A 14166-nucleotide genomic window follows, 5' to 3' on the forward strand; every position below is an offset into this window, starting at 1 on the left:
CACACTATTCCAGGTGTGGCCTCACCAAGGCCCTGTACAACTGCAGTAAGACCTCCCTGCTCCTATACGCAAATCCTCTCGCTATGAAGGCCAACATGCCATTTGCCGCCTTCACCGCCTGCTGAACCTGCATGCCAACTTTCATCCCCTCCCTCGTCCAGAAGCACGGAGGGCAAATTTAGTGATCGCAGTTGCTGCAGCACAGGCTGGGCATTGAACATGGGACCATCATGATTTGCTACACTCAACTCCACACTGGGACAGGCACTTAGCAACGGAGCCACGAAAGGCACTCGGAGCGTCGGCGGCAGTCGGGAGCAGCGTCGAGGAGGTGCGTGGTGAGGCCTATAAAAGGCACAGCAGGGAGTCCGGGGCCCAGCGTCGGCGGCAGTCGGGAGCAGCGTCGAGGAGGTGCGTGGAGAGGCCTATAAAAGGCACAGCAGGGAGTCCGGGGCTAGCGTCGGCGGCAGTCGGGAGCAGCGTCGAGGAGGTGCGTGGAGAGGCCTATAAAAGGCACAGCAGGGAGTCCGGGGCTAGCGTCGGCGGCAATCTGGAGCAGCGTCGAGGAGGTCCGTTGGTGAGGCCTATAAAAGGCACAGCAGGGAGTCCGGGGCTAGCGTCGGCGGCAATCTGGAGCAGCATCGAGGAGGTGCGTGGTGAGGCCTATAAAAGGCACAGCAGGGAGTCCGGGGCTAGCGTCGGTGGCAGTCGGGAGCAGCGTCGAGGAGGTGCGTGGTGAGGCCTATAAAAGGCACAGCAGGGAGTCCGGGGCTAGCGTCGGTGGCAGTCGGGAGCAGCGTCGAGGAGGTGCGTGGTGAGGCCTATAAAAGGCGTACTTGTGCAGCTACAGGGAGAAGGCAAAAAAGAAGTAGAAAGAAATCAAAAGGTGACGTCACAGCCAAGAGGGTTGGTGATTGGTGAGTAGTTTTTCTTTTTTCTCTTCTATATCAGTGAGTAACTTTTAACATTGTTGTTGCCAATTTAAGTGTAAGGGTTAAGTCATGGCAGGAGAGCTCGGTCGGGTGTTATGCTCCTCCTGTACCATGTGGGAACTCGGGGACGACACCAGTGTCCCTGACGACTACATGTGCGGGAAGTGTATCCACCTCAAGCTCCTGACGGTCCGCGTTGCGGATTTGGAGCTGAGGGTAGATTCACTCTGGAGCATCCACGATGCTGAGAATGACGTGAGTATCACGTGTAGCGAGTTGGTCGTACCGCAGGGAAAGGGTCCACAGCCAGATAGGGAATGGAAGACCAACAGGAAGAGCAGTGCAAGGAAGGTAGTGCAGGAGTCCCCTGTGGTCATCCCCCTGCAAAACAGATACACTGCTTTGGGTACTGTTGAGGGGGATGACTCATCAGGGGAGGGCAGCAGCAGCCAAGTTCATGGCACCATGGCTGGCTCTGCTGCACAGGAGGGCAGGAAAAAGAGTGGGAGAGCAATAGTGATTGGGGATTCAATGGTGAGGGGAATAGATAGGCGTTTCTGCGGCCGCAACCGAGACTCCAGGATGGTATGTTGCCTCCCTGGTGCAAGGGTCAAGGATGTCTCGGAGCGGGTGCAGGACATTCTAAAAAGGGAGGGAGAACAGCCAGTTGTCGTGGTGCACATTGGTACCAACGACATAGGTAAAAAAAAGGGATGAGGTCCTACGAAACGAATTTAAGGAGCTAGGAGCTAAATTAAAAAGTAGGACCTCAAAAGTAGTAATCTCGGGATTGCTACCAGTGCCACGTGATAGTCAGAGTAGGAATCGCAGGATAGCGCAGATGAATACGTGGCTTGAGCAGTGGTGCAACAGGGAGGGATTCAAATTCCTGGGGCATTGGAACCGGTTCTGGGGGAGGTGGGACCAGTACAAACCGGACGGTCTGCACCTGGGCAGGACTGGAACCAATGTCCTAGGGGGAGTGTTTGCTAGTGCTGTTGGGGAGGATTTAAACTGATATGGCAGGGGGATGGGAACCAATGCAGGGAGACAGAGGGAAACAAAAAGGAGACAAAAGCAAAAGACAGAAAGGAGATGAGGAAAAGTGGAGGGCAGAGAAACCCAAGGCAAAGAACAAAAAGGGCCAATGTACAGCAAAATTCTAAAAGGACAAAGGGTGTTAAAAGAACAAGCCTGAAGGCTTTGTGTCTTAATGCAAGGAGTATCCGCAATAAAGTGGATGAATTAACTGTGCAAATAGATGTTAACAAATATGATGTGATTGGGATTACGGAGACGTGGCTCCAGGATGATCAGGGCTGGGAACTCAACATCCAGGGGTATTCAACATTCAGGAAAGATAGAATAAAAGGAAAAGGAGGTGGGGTAGCATTGCTGGTTAAGGAGGAAATTAAGGCAATAATTCGGAAGGACATTAGCTTGGATGATGTGGAATCTATATGGGTAGAGCTGCAGAATACCAAAGGACAAAAAACGTTAGTGGGAGTTGTGTACAGACCTCCAAACAGTAGTAGTGATGTTGGGGAGGGCATCAAACATGAAATTAGGGGTGCGTGCAATAAAGGTGCAGCAGTTATAATGGGTGACTTTAATATGCACATAGATTGGGTTAACCAAACTGGAAGCAATACGGTAGAGGAGGATTTCCTGGAGTGCATAAGGGATGGTTTTTTAGACCAATATGTGGAGGAACCAACCAGGGGGGAGGCCATCTTAGACTGGGTGTTATGTAATGAGAGAGGATTAATTAGCAATCTCGTTGTGCGAGGCCCCTTGGGGAAGAGTGACCATAATATGGTGGAATTCTGCATTAGGATGGAGAATGAAATAGTTAATTCAGAGACCATGGTCCAGAACTTAAAGAAGGGTAACTTTGAAGGTATTAGGGGTGAATTGGCTAGGATAGATTGGCGAATGATACTGAAGGGGTTGACTGTGGATGGGCAATGGCAGACATTTAGAGACCGCATGGATGAACTACAACAATTGTACATTCCTGTCTGTCGTAAAAATAAAAAAGGGAAGCTGGCTCAACCGTGGCTATCAAGGGAAATCAGGGATAGCATTAAAGCCAAGGAAGTGGCATACAAATTGGCCAGAAATAGCAGCGAACCCGGGGACTGGGAGAAATTTAGAACTCAGCAGAGGAGGACAAAGGGTTTGATTAGGGCAGGGAAAATGGAGTACGAGAAGAAACTTGCAGGGAACATTAAGACGGATTGCAAAAGTTTCTATAGATATGTAAAGAGAAAAAGGTTAGTAAAGACAAACGTTGGTCCCCTGCAGTCAGAATCAGGGGAAGTCATAACAGGGAACAAAGAAATGGCGGACCAATTGAACAAGTACTTTGGTTCGGTATTCACTGAGGAGGACACAAACAACCTTCCGGATATAAAAGGGGTCGGAGGGTCTAGTAAGGAGGAGGAATTGAGGGAAATCCTTATTAGTCGGGAAATTGTGTTGGGGAAATTGATGGGATTGAAGGCCGATAAATCCCCAGGGCCTGATGGACTGCATCCCAGAGTACTTAAGGAGGTGGCCTTGGAAATCGTGGATGCATTGACAGTCATTTTCCAACATTCCATTGACTCTGGATCAGTTCCTATGGAGTGGAGGGTAGCCAATGTAACCCCACTTTTTAAAAAAGGAGGGAGAGAGAAAACAGGGAATTACAGACCGGTCAGCCTGACATCGGTAGTGGGTAAAATGATGGAATCAATTATTAAGGATGTCATAGCAGTGCATTTGGAAAGAGGTAATATGATAGGTCCAAGTCAGCATGGATTTGTGAAAGGGAAATCATGCTTGACAAATCTTCTGGAATTTTTTGAGGATGTTTCCAGTAGAGTGGACAAAGGAGAACCAGTTGATGTGGTATATTTGGACTTTTAGAAGGCTTTCGACAAGGTCCCACACAAGAGATTAATGTGCAAAGTTAAAGCACATGGGATTGGGGGTACTGTGCTGACATGGATTGAGAACTGGTTGTCCGACAGGAAGCAAAGAGTAGGAGTAAATGGGGACTTTTCAGAATGGCAGGCAGTGACTAGTGGGGTACCGCAAGGTTCTGTGCTGGGGCCCCAGCTGTTTACACTGTACATTAATGATTTAGACGAGGGGATTAAATGTAGTATCTCCAAATTTGCGGATGACACTAAGTTGGGTGGCAGTGTGAGCTGCAAGGAGGATTCTATGAGGCTGCAGAGCGACTTGGATAGGTTAGGTGAGTGGGCAAATGCATGGCAGATGAAGTATAATGTGGATAAATGTGAGGTTATCCACTTTGGTGGTAAAAACAGAGAGACAGACTATTATCTGAATGGTGACAGATTAGGAAAAGGGGAGGTGCAAAGAGACCTGGGTGTCATGGTACATCAGTCATTGAAGGTTGGCATGCAGGTACAGCAGGCGGTTAAGAAAGCAAATGGCATGTTGGCCTTCATAGCGAGGGGATTTGAGTACAAGGGCAGGGAGGTGTTGCTACAATTGTACAGGGCCTTGGTGAGGCCACACCTGGAGTATTGTGTACAGTTTTGGTCTCCTAACCTGAGGAAGGACATTCTTGCTATTGAGGGAGTGCAGCGAAGGTTCACCAGACTGATTCCCGGGATGGCGGGACTGACCTATCAAGAAAGACTGGATCAACTGGGCTTGTATTCACTGGAGTTCAGAAGAATGAGAGGGGACCTCATAGAAACGTTTAAAATTCTGACGGGGTTAGACAGGTTGGATGCAGGAAGAATGTTCCCAATGTTGGGGAAGTCCAGAACCAGGGGACACAGTCTAAGGATAAGGGGGAAGCCATTTAGGACCGAGATGAGGAGGAATTTCTTCACCCAGAGAGTGGTGAACCTGTGGAATTCTCTACCACAGAAAGTTGTTGAGGCCAATTCACTAAATATATTCAAAAAGGAGTTAGATGAAGTCCTTACTACTAGGGGAATCAAGGGGTATGGTGAGAAAGCAGGAATGGGGTACTGAAGTTGCATGTTGAGCCATGAACTCATTGAATGGCGGTGCAGGCTAGAAGGGCCGAATGGCCTACTCCTGCACCTATTTTCTATGTTTCTATGTTTCTATGGTTCTGTCATCTTTGCAGTAACCTCTTGAGTGGTGCGGTAATTTTACACAGTACAAACCATACCCTTTGCAAACCCAACTGCCTGAAACGTTTATCTGGAAGAGATCTCAAGCGCAAAAACATTTATGTTCGATGAGGTCATTCATTATTAAGCTGTTCCAAGAAAAGTGTAACATTTGGCACGAGTTGGGAGTGAGTGCGTTGAATGCAAATCAGATCCTATGTAGTTGCTGCTGTTGCATTTAACCTCCTCCTGGCAGGCTTTGCCAGGAAAAGCATCTCCAGCATGGTTTAAAATGGAGGCATTGATGAGAAGTGTGCCTTGACTTGCCTGTTCAAAAATATTAAATAGCAAAACTTTGCTTTGAGTCATAATTTCATTGCCATTTGGAGTTTTGCAAATGAAGGGTGTCGGTGTTCTGGTGAGCGGGAGAACTAGCTAAGAAATGTTGACAGGAACTTAATAGAAGTAAATGGAAAATGGTGCAAGTCCTTCAGTATCTGTCGAGATTAGATGGGCTAACATTCCAGGCCTTCCATCAGAACTGGTTTGATGGGTTTATGCCCAAAATCCGACCCCAGTCTTTCATATTTCAATTGCTGATTGGCTTGTTGTGCATTTTCTGTCTTTGTTTCCAGCATTTGCAGTTCTGCTTTTCGTTTTTTCTCTCTGAAGTGAATAAATGGCATCACTTTGATTCTGTTTCCTTGTATATTCAACGATGCAGAAAATTGGATTGATACAAAACTCAAACTTTTAGCTTTTCCTCCTGTTGTTGTAACATTTCACCGGATTATATTTACATAAGGAAGAGATTGCAGCTGTTTAACTGGGGCATGTATCTCATTCATCCTCCCTCGGCCCTGATCACACACAAAGCCCATCGGATCACATTGAGGACTTGTTGTGATAGAAGGAATTCCGTCAGGAGGCAGCACCGGAGGTAGCAGTTTTGTCATTTGATTGGGGATAAAGTGCTCCTTATACTCTGGTGTTTGTGACAAATATTGTTTTCCAGATTCTGTTGTGATTGAAGTGAGATTTCTTTGGGTTTGTTTTCTATTTATTCCATGTTCTTATCGGCAAAATTTGGAGTTAAACCTTTGAGTTTCTCCGTGTTTAACATACCAATAGAGTATGTTGTTGATTTTGTTGGAAATTTCAACAGAACACACACATTCCAGCAAATACCAGAACGTCTCATTCCTAACTGCAGTTAAACCTTCTGTATGGGTCAATGTATCTTTCACTTTATTGAGTAGCAATTGCTAAAACCTTAAATGTCAAGGTTCCAGAATAACTGCAATTCATGTTATTTTACACTTTGTGACATTGCCTCGAACAGAAGTATCCATCAACATTTTGTGTCGGAATAGGGACGGGACACTCCAGCTAGCCAGGAAGTACTTCCTTGCCAGCGCCAATGAGCTGAAAAAAAACAAAACAATTCCGCAGCTCCCCAGCTTTGCCCCCGTTTGCTCCTCCCATTTCCAATCTGTTGTTTGTCTCCTTGAAAATATAATATCTTCTCAGCCCCCTTCCCCCCCCCCCCCCCCCCCCCCCGGCACGAGTGAGGGAGAGAACCAGCTCGGGTTCCTCCTCCAGAGCACTGGAATGCGTCACTACCTTGGTGGGGGTACAGAACCGAGCTAGAATTGTATCGACATGTGTGAGACCTAGAAGTTTAAAGGAAAATGAATTGCTTTTAGTCTAGTGTCAAAAGCCGGTAAACTATTGCTAAGAAGCGGCCCTTAATTTGTAAAGAAAGAAAAGAAAGACTTGCATTTATATAGCGCCTTTCACGACCACCAGACGTCTCAAAGCGCTTTACAGCCAATGAAATACTTTTGGAGTGTAGTCACTGTTGTAATGTGGGAAACGCGGCAGCCAATTTGCGCACAGCAAGCTCCCACACACAGCAATGTGATAATGACCAGATCATCTGTTTTAGTGATGTTGGTTGAGGGATAAATATTGGCCCAGGACACCGGGGAGAACTCCCCTGCTCTTCATTGAAATAGTGCCATGGGATCTTTTACGTCCACCTGAGAGAGCAGACATGAACCATTTTCCTGCCCCTCTCGAGACTCTTCACAATAACTGCGTATTACTGATCAGGTATTTCCCCGTTTGTAGGTTCATCGGTTGGTGGTGGTTGACGACAGTGATGTGGTGAAGGGAATTGTTTCACTCTCCGATATTCTACAGGCACTGGTGCTGACCGGGGGAGGCAAGTATATACACTATAATCCAGTTGTTAAAAGCAGGCAGGAATCACCATTCTGGTTCTTAATCTCGGTCCCCCTGAGCATATGGTGTGATATCAACCTCTACTGGTACAGGATGAGAGAGTTCTATCCTAATGGAGGCAGACTAGTCCATACTGAAACCACTCCATAAACGGCAGGCCTTATAAGACAGCTTTCACTTTTGCTGAGGAGTATGGGCAGACTCTGCTTACCCAGATAGCCGCAAATAACTTTAAGGCGAAACTTTGCGTTGGGTTTTAAATGAACGGAATATTTTTTTCCATAATCAACATAAACGGCGAGCCGAATCAGCTTTTCATTGTTGAGTGAGCTGGGTGGAAAGGGAGCATTCGTTTATTTAGTACCACTTTGAATTTAACGGACGCCATTTGTTAAACCCTAATCTTGTATTGATAGCGTGCGTGTACGCGATCACGATGATAACTGCGGTGGCCGTGGTAATTCACGGAAGATTCCTACAAGTGCTAAGCACATCCGTTGAGGAGGAGCACCTTCTAGTGTCTTCAATTCTCGTTTCACTGAATTTTAAAAATAGCATATATTAACATTGCGGTTTTTGCCACCACAGTATAATGTGGATATTTATATAATTAGTTATTACTACATTAAGTTATATTAACGGACTTGTACATAAAGGCTCTGTATCGTCATTCTCATCCAAGATTGATTCCAGTGCTGTGGTTAGCTGACTGTTGGAAAAACTTACTCATGCTTTTTCTTGGAATGTGAGCCAGTCTATTTATTGTCAAGTTTTTTTTTTTCTCTCACTGGCTCACTTCAGTCATTTTTTTTAAATTAAGACTCATTGGAGTTGAAATTGCCCCTTCCCTTAAGACCTGTTACCACCAGAAATCAGCGGCCACGCTGCGGGGTGGAATGGCCGCCGATTTTTTGTGGAATGACCACCATTTTGAAAATTGCGCTCCTGCGGTATCCCGGCGGTGATCCACTCCCCGCCCCCACCGCTCCGCTGCTGCCAATCCGTCCTAAGTGCGTCATCAGAGTGCGCACCGCCAATGATTCCCCCCCCCCCCAGATGGTGAAATTCCGCAGAGTAAATTTTGCTCCTGCCACTCGGTGCCACCGGCAGCTTTTTCTGCCGGTGCACGGTGCTTGGATTGCTTCTAAAATGGCGGTGCGGCTGCCATTAAAGGGGGAGGGCGCGCTGCTGTGGCCGCCATTTTTTTTTTTTTTTTGTCGGCCGACTGCTAGGTCTGGCCGACAATTATGCCCCTGGGTCCGGCCGGGCCGGCAACAGGCAGCCTGACACCCCCTCTTGGGTGCCAGGCCATTGGCCCGGCCGAAACCCTCCCTGGTGGCCCAGTGGGCCGAACTTAAAGAATCGCAGCGGCTCTCCCCTTTAAGTGTAGGGGAGAGACGCGGTGACGCGCCAGCGTGATGACATCATCAGCGCTACTCTGATGAGTGACGGCGGCGGACACTCCGCCCGCCCCTCTAGCGTGCGAAATTCCGCTCACCGTCACACTTCCGCCCCCATTATGAGCGACTTCCGGGCTGCTGGGGGAAAAAAAAGCCAAAGAGTGAAATTTAGCTCGAGGTCACCGCGCCGGTAAAAACAGCTGAAACAGGGTAAATGCGACGCATTTTCAGCGGGGGGGGGGCGATTTTGGCCCCATTGACTTCAGAATATACTGAGAGCTTGACATCGTCCGAAAGCATATAAAGTATGAAGTAAAATTCTTCTCATTTTATCCTCAGGTGATGCATCAACCGATCTCGGACAGTGCGTGTGACAAGTGCCAGTGACCTCTTCCTCATGTAGTGACCTCACCAGCCTGGAAATCTTTTGTCCAAGGACATGCACCCATGGTGGCACGCAGTTTTTCATCAGCACAACGCAGATCCATAAAGTAGAGAAGGACCCTTGCTACTGCTCACAGTTCCCATTTTGGTTTAACTTTGAAATGTTTCTGCACCTTTCTACGTAAAGCCATTCACTTTCTGTGTCCACTGAAATGATACTGCAGGTCAGGTCAAAGGAACTGAATCTTGTGTTCTTTTTAGTTATCCCATCCTACCTCAGGTGGGTAGCTTTTAGATGTGTATTAGCATGACTGATTATTTCATTATCTGAACGTTATTTTTTTATACTTTGATTTAAGTTTGATTATCTGTTCTGTACTAGATATTGTAATCCAATTGATGGAATCAGAATGATTTGATACAGTGACGTCACTCCTTTATCCCCTGTTCTCAGCTAAAATGTGTACGAGACTGACCAATGCAAGCATAATGATGAAAAACCAGATTACATGAACACAGTATAATAAAACGTGGTCTTTTTTGACAAAGGCATTGAACAAGTGCAGTACCTGATTTGTGAGACGACTTTTTTCAAAAGAACTATATTTTTTTTGACGTGTCACTTTATAACTTACAATGTGCTGTGTCATTCACACCCAAAAAAAATCACAAGTAATTATTTTGTCGCTCTAATTTGTATGGTTGCATTATTTCTGCACTTCTGGCTGAAACACGGTTTAGGGATGTGACTGTGTCTGTTCCCCTTTCCTGGAGCCATCCTTCACATGTGGTTAAGAAAATGCATTTCAAGTTTGAGCATTCCTTCCCTGAGCTCTTCATTTGAACATTTATTAAATAACGCAGCTCAATTTAAATTTCTGTAATTATTTCACTGATTAAAACCGCTTGATATTTAATGTAATTTAGTTTAGATAGTCTTGTCCCTAAACAGTCCGCATAGACACAGTTGACTAAAGTCGATTTTGACTTTTCAACATTTCAAAGAGCTGTGAAGAATGGCCATTCCAGCACCTTAAATAAATCTGAAGCAAAAACAGATATGAAATTGATTGTCACAGTATTTAAACAACCAAATTGTATTTCTGTATTCGTAAGAAAATGGTGATTACAGATGTTTTCATTCTGGGCTTGAATGCCAGTTTTGTTGTAGATAATTTTTCCCATGTCATTTTGTTGCTCATGGATTTAAGTCAGAAGAATGTTTTTTTTTTTCATTTCTACAAACAAAATCAAGTCTGAATGGAGACTGGTTTGATGATGCCTGGAATGCTAGTGCACTAAGTTGGAAGTGTTGCTGGCAGTTAGAATTCCAATTGGGCAAACTTTTGACTTCTTATTAACTTGAATTGTGGTTGGGCACAGAGTTCAGACCCCGAGTGCAACATGTCGGAACCTCACACTACACCGTTTAAGAGATGGAGCTTTGATCCAATTGTGTGCAATGTGTATGGTAAGTGTTCTGTGCGGAGTTAATTCTCTTTTTTAATTAGGTGGTAGTTTTCAAATTGATGGTTGTGGCTGGAATCTTGGACATTCTGGTAAGACGATGCAAATATTCCTGCACAGTTGGATATGTTAGGGCATTATAGTGATATAGTTTGACAAGTTCCTGATGTCTCAGCAGACAGGGTCTGGGGAACTGTTAAAAGGCAGACTCAAAAATCCAAACTGGTTGGACTGGGGTCTGGTGAGATTATATGTGCGGTTATGAAACAGAAAAAAAGGCAGGATTCATCTGTGCCTAAGTTGCAAGAGAACCTGATTCTTACAGGGGAAACCAGTTGCGAGTATCTCAGTGTATGGTCTATAACTTCCCTCCCCCCTCACTCCTCCCAAAGGCTCTGCTGGATAAGACAAAATGGTGTCACTAGGCAAACTAATTGGAAGTGGAATTGTATGAAGTTCATTTCAAAGCTGATTGTAATTTACTAGGAAAGAACTTATGGATTTTTTTAATGCTGCGGGTGCAAATGTAGGTTGAGAGTGACGTGGACGCCAGTCATTCCCCGACACGGTAATGCAGTAAATTGCTGTAAACATCCAACATGGACATTGGATCTGAATTTTATTAAGGTGATTAAGTTGAAAATATCAGGGGTGAAAGTAGAACCAACTCCCTGAAACCAGCCTTTGTTTGGTGGGAGCTTCAGACTTCAAAAAGTCCTGTAGATCTTATCAAGAGAATCATGTGAACATTATTTTCTTTCCCGTTCTCTCCTGACGTTGCTGGCACTTGCTGGAGTATGGTGCTGGCAGCCCTCAGAACTTTGCCCAAGTGGCCATTCTTTATGTCTGAGCCCAGCGGTGGGCGACTCGGGCATGCAGCGCCCGACGGCCGAGGCTGATCCTGTCCCCGCCCAGCACTCATACACGAGCACTTCCAGCCGGAGCCCCTGGATAGTGATCAGAGCAAGAGCCCCTGGGGTTTTCCCCCCTTCCCCATCTAGCCCAAGGATGCAGGATCTCAGCCAGGGGGGGTTGAACAGAGCGTGCCTCTTTTTGATTGATGAGGTTTTCACATTTTATAGTGCGGCAGATTTGTGACGTTGCCATAGAAGAATAATTTGGGAAAGAGATACGGTCCACTTGCTCGTAAACCCGGTGCAGATAGTGTATAATCCACGCTGCAATTCTGACAGCTTCATCCTGGAAAGTCTACACGTGGCTTCTCTAATAGAAATTGTTCGTTATTGCTGAAACCAGCACATTGTCCACTCTGGACAATCACCAGCAGCATTTCTATAGACAATACTGTGAAAATAACGTTTGTATTTTCTATTGTTGGGTTGAAGAATGGCAGATGATCTGTCAATGGTGGTACAGAACTGAACAACTTTCTTGGTGACATTCAAGGTTATATTTAGCCTTGTGGCGATGTCACTAGATACAGATGTCCACACCATCCACCTAGGATTTGCCAAATTTCAGCACTGATCTGTTCCTGTTGCTGGGTATCTTATTCCTTGGATACCGAAATGTTTGGAGCTTTTCTCGAACTCCTGAAGATGATTTCAGACCAGATGAGGAAGATCAGTATTTCTAGGCTGAGAACATTGCTGCTCGCTTAATATAACATTTGTTTTCCCTCATGCACTTTTCCCCTCTAGTTTTTGGGTCTCCTGCTGCCCATGCCACCAAGCTTCTTGCGTGGCCTCCCAAGGTTGGGTGGGTTGGCAAACTCTCATCAGTTGGTGAGGGGGGCTGGGTGGAATTATTGGTAAATGCCTTCAAAGCTCCAATCATGCTGCCCTCTCGTGCAGAGTCAGGGGCACCATTGGGCATTGAAATGTGACCGCAAAGGAGGCGGGCACCAAAGTTTGGAGGGAAAGTACATTGAAATGTTTTTTGTTTGGTCCAAAAAAAAATCTCCTCTCAAATGTACTAAGCAACCTGCCTCCCATTCTTGTAACATTGTTTCATGAATTAACTTGCCAACCATGTGCCATTTCTGCATTGCTCTGTAGACTGTCTGGATTTCTGTTTTTAAAACATTTTTAGTGTTTTGTTAAATGGTTTTATATGACATTGACTGTGTTTTGCCCTTTAATGTAATACGATCGAGTTTCATTTTTTAAAAATTACAATGGAATCAATGTGACCTTAAAAAGTGCAGTGGTTGTTTCCTCATCGAATCAAAATCATATTTATTCCGATTGTAGTCCAAATCTTTCTCTCGTAGAATAGTGTTTACAATTCTTTTACATTTACTTGTGAAGATTTGAAATCTCACTGAAAAAGAGGTATTGATTGTAACATCTAAACTATAATAAAATTCTTCAAAACATGGGTCACTTATCTTCAGGATTTCTGAGTTACCTGCTCCCTGTTTCTCTTAATGAGATTCACTTTTGCTTGATGTCCTTGTTATGATATTGCCATCTGAATTTTGGAGGAATTTGGCGTGCCTATTTTTGTGTGTTGGGCTCGTTTCTGAATGCTATGGGCGTGCCCACATCTGATTCCCGAGTGCCTGATGTGTGTGACCCATCCCCCTGAGTGCTTTATGTGTGTGTGTGTGTGTGTGGCCTTTTCCGACTCCTTGTCATTCCTGAGTGCCCGATGTGTGGGTGACAATATGTGTACTGGTCTCTGAGATGCTGTATTGGGTTGAACTGTTAGACGGCACCCAACATTGCGCTAATCTGCCACAATGCACCTCCTTGCCTCAGTCTCGGAGGCAAGAGGAAAAGAAAAAGAAAGACTTGCGTTCTGTAGCGTCTTTCAGGACGTCCCAAAGCACTTTACAGCCAGTGAAGTACTTTTGGAGTGTAGTCACTGTTGTACTGTAGGAAACGCGGCAGCCAATTGTGCACAGCAAGCTCCCACATACAGCAATGTGATAATGTCCAGATAATCTGTTTTTGTTATGTTGATTGAGGGATAAATATTGGTCCCAGGACACCGGGGATAACTCCCCTGCTCTTCTTCAAAATAGTGCCACGGGATCTTTTTCGTTCATTTGAGAGTTTAATGCCTCAAACGAAAGACGGCACCTCCGACAGTGCGGCACTCCCTCAGTACTGACCCTCCGACAGTGCGGCACTCCCTCAGTACTGACCCTCCGACAGTGTGGCGCTCCCTCAGTACTGCCCCTCCGACAGTGCGGCACTCCCTCAGTTCTGCCCCTCCGACAGTGCGGCACTCCCTCAGTACTGACCCTCCGACAGTGCGGCGCTCCCTCAGTACTGCCCCTCCGACAGTGCGGCGCTCCCTCAGTACTGCCCCTCCGACAGTGCGGCGCTCCCTCAGTACTGCCCCTCCGACAGTGCGGCGCTCCCTCAGTACTGCCCCTCCGACAGTGCGGCACTCCCTCAGTACTGACCCTCCGACAGTGCGGCACTCCCTCAGTACTGACCCTCCGACAGTGCGGCGCTCCCTCAGCACTGCCCCTCCGACAGTGCAGCGCTCCCTCAGTACTGACCCTCCGACAGTGCGGCGCTCCCTCAGCACTGCCCCTCCGACAGTGCAGCGCTCCCTCAGTACTGACCCTCCGACAGTGCGGCACTCCCTCAGTACTGACCCTCCGACAGTGTGGCGCTCCCTCAGTACTGCCCCTCCGACAGTGCAGCGCTCCCT

The 14166-nt window shown here is 46.4% G+C and overlaps 1 protein-coding gene across 2 annotated transcripts in view; it reads left to right on the forward strand.

The window, feature by feature from the left end:
* The window catches only part of LOC139240951 (5'-AMP-activated protein kinase subunit gamma-1), a 77980-nt gene extending 65139 nt beyond the window's left edge, over window positions 1-12841 (forward strand). For both annotated transcript variants that reach the window (XM_070869522.1, XM_070869523.1), the window contains 2 exons: window positions 7172-7265; window positions 9025-12841. In XM_070869522.1, coding sequence (XP_070725623.1) covers window positions 7172-7265; window positions 9025-9059 — 129 coding nt within the window. In that variant the 3' untranslated portion in view covers window positions 9060-12841. The remainder of the gene's footprint in view (window positions 1-7171; window positions 7266-9024) is intronic.
* The last annotated feature ends 1325 nt before the right edge of the window (window positions 12842-14166 follow it).

The sequence above is a fragment of the Pristiophorus japonicus genome, chromosome X, assembly GCF_044704955.1.
Source record: "Pristiophorus japonicus isolate sPriJap1 chromosome X, sPriJap1.hap1, whole genome shotgun sequence".
NCBI lineage: Eukaryota > Metazoa > Chordata > Chondrichthyes > Pristiophoridae > Pristiophorus > Pristiophorus japonicus.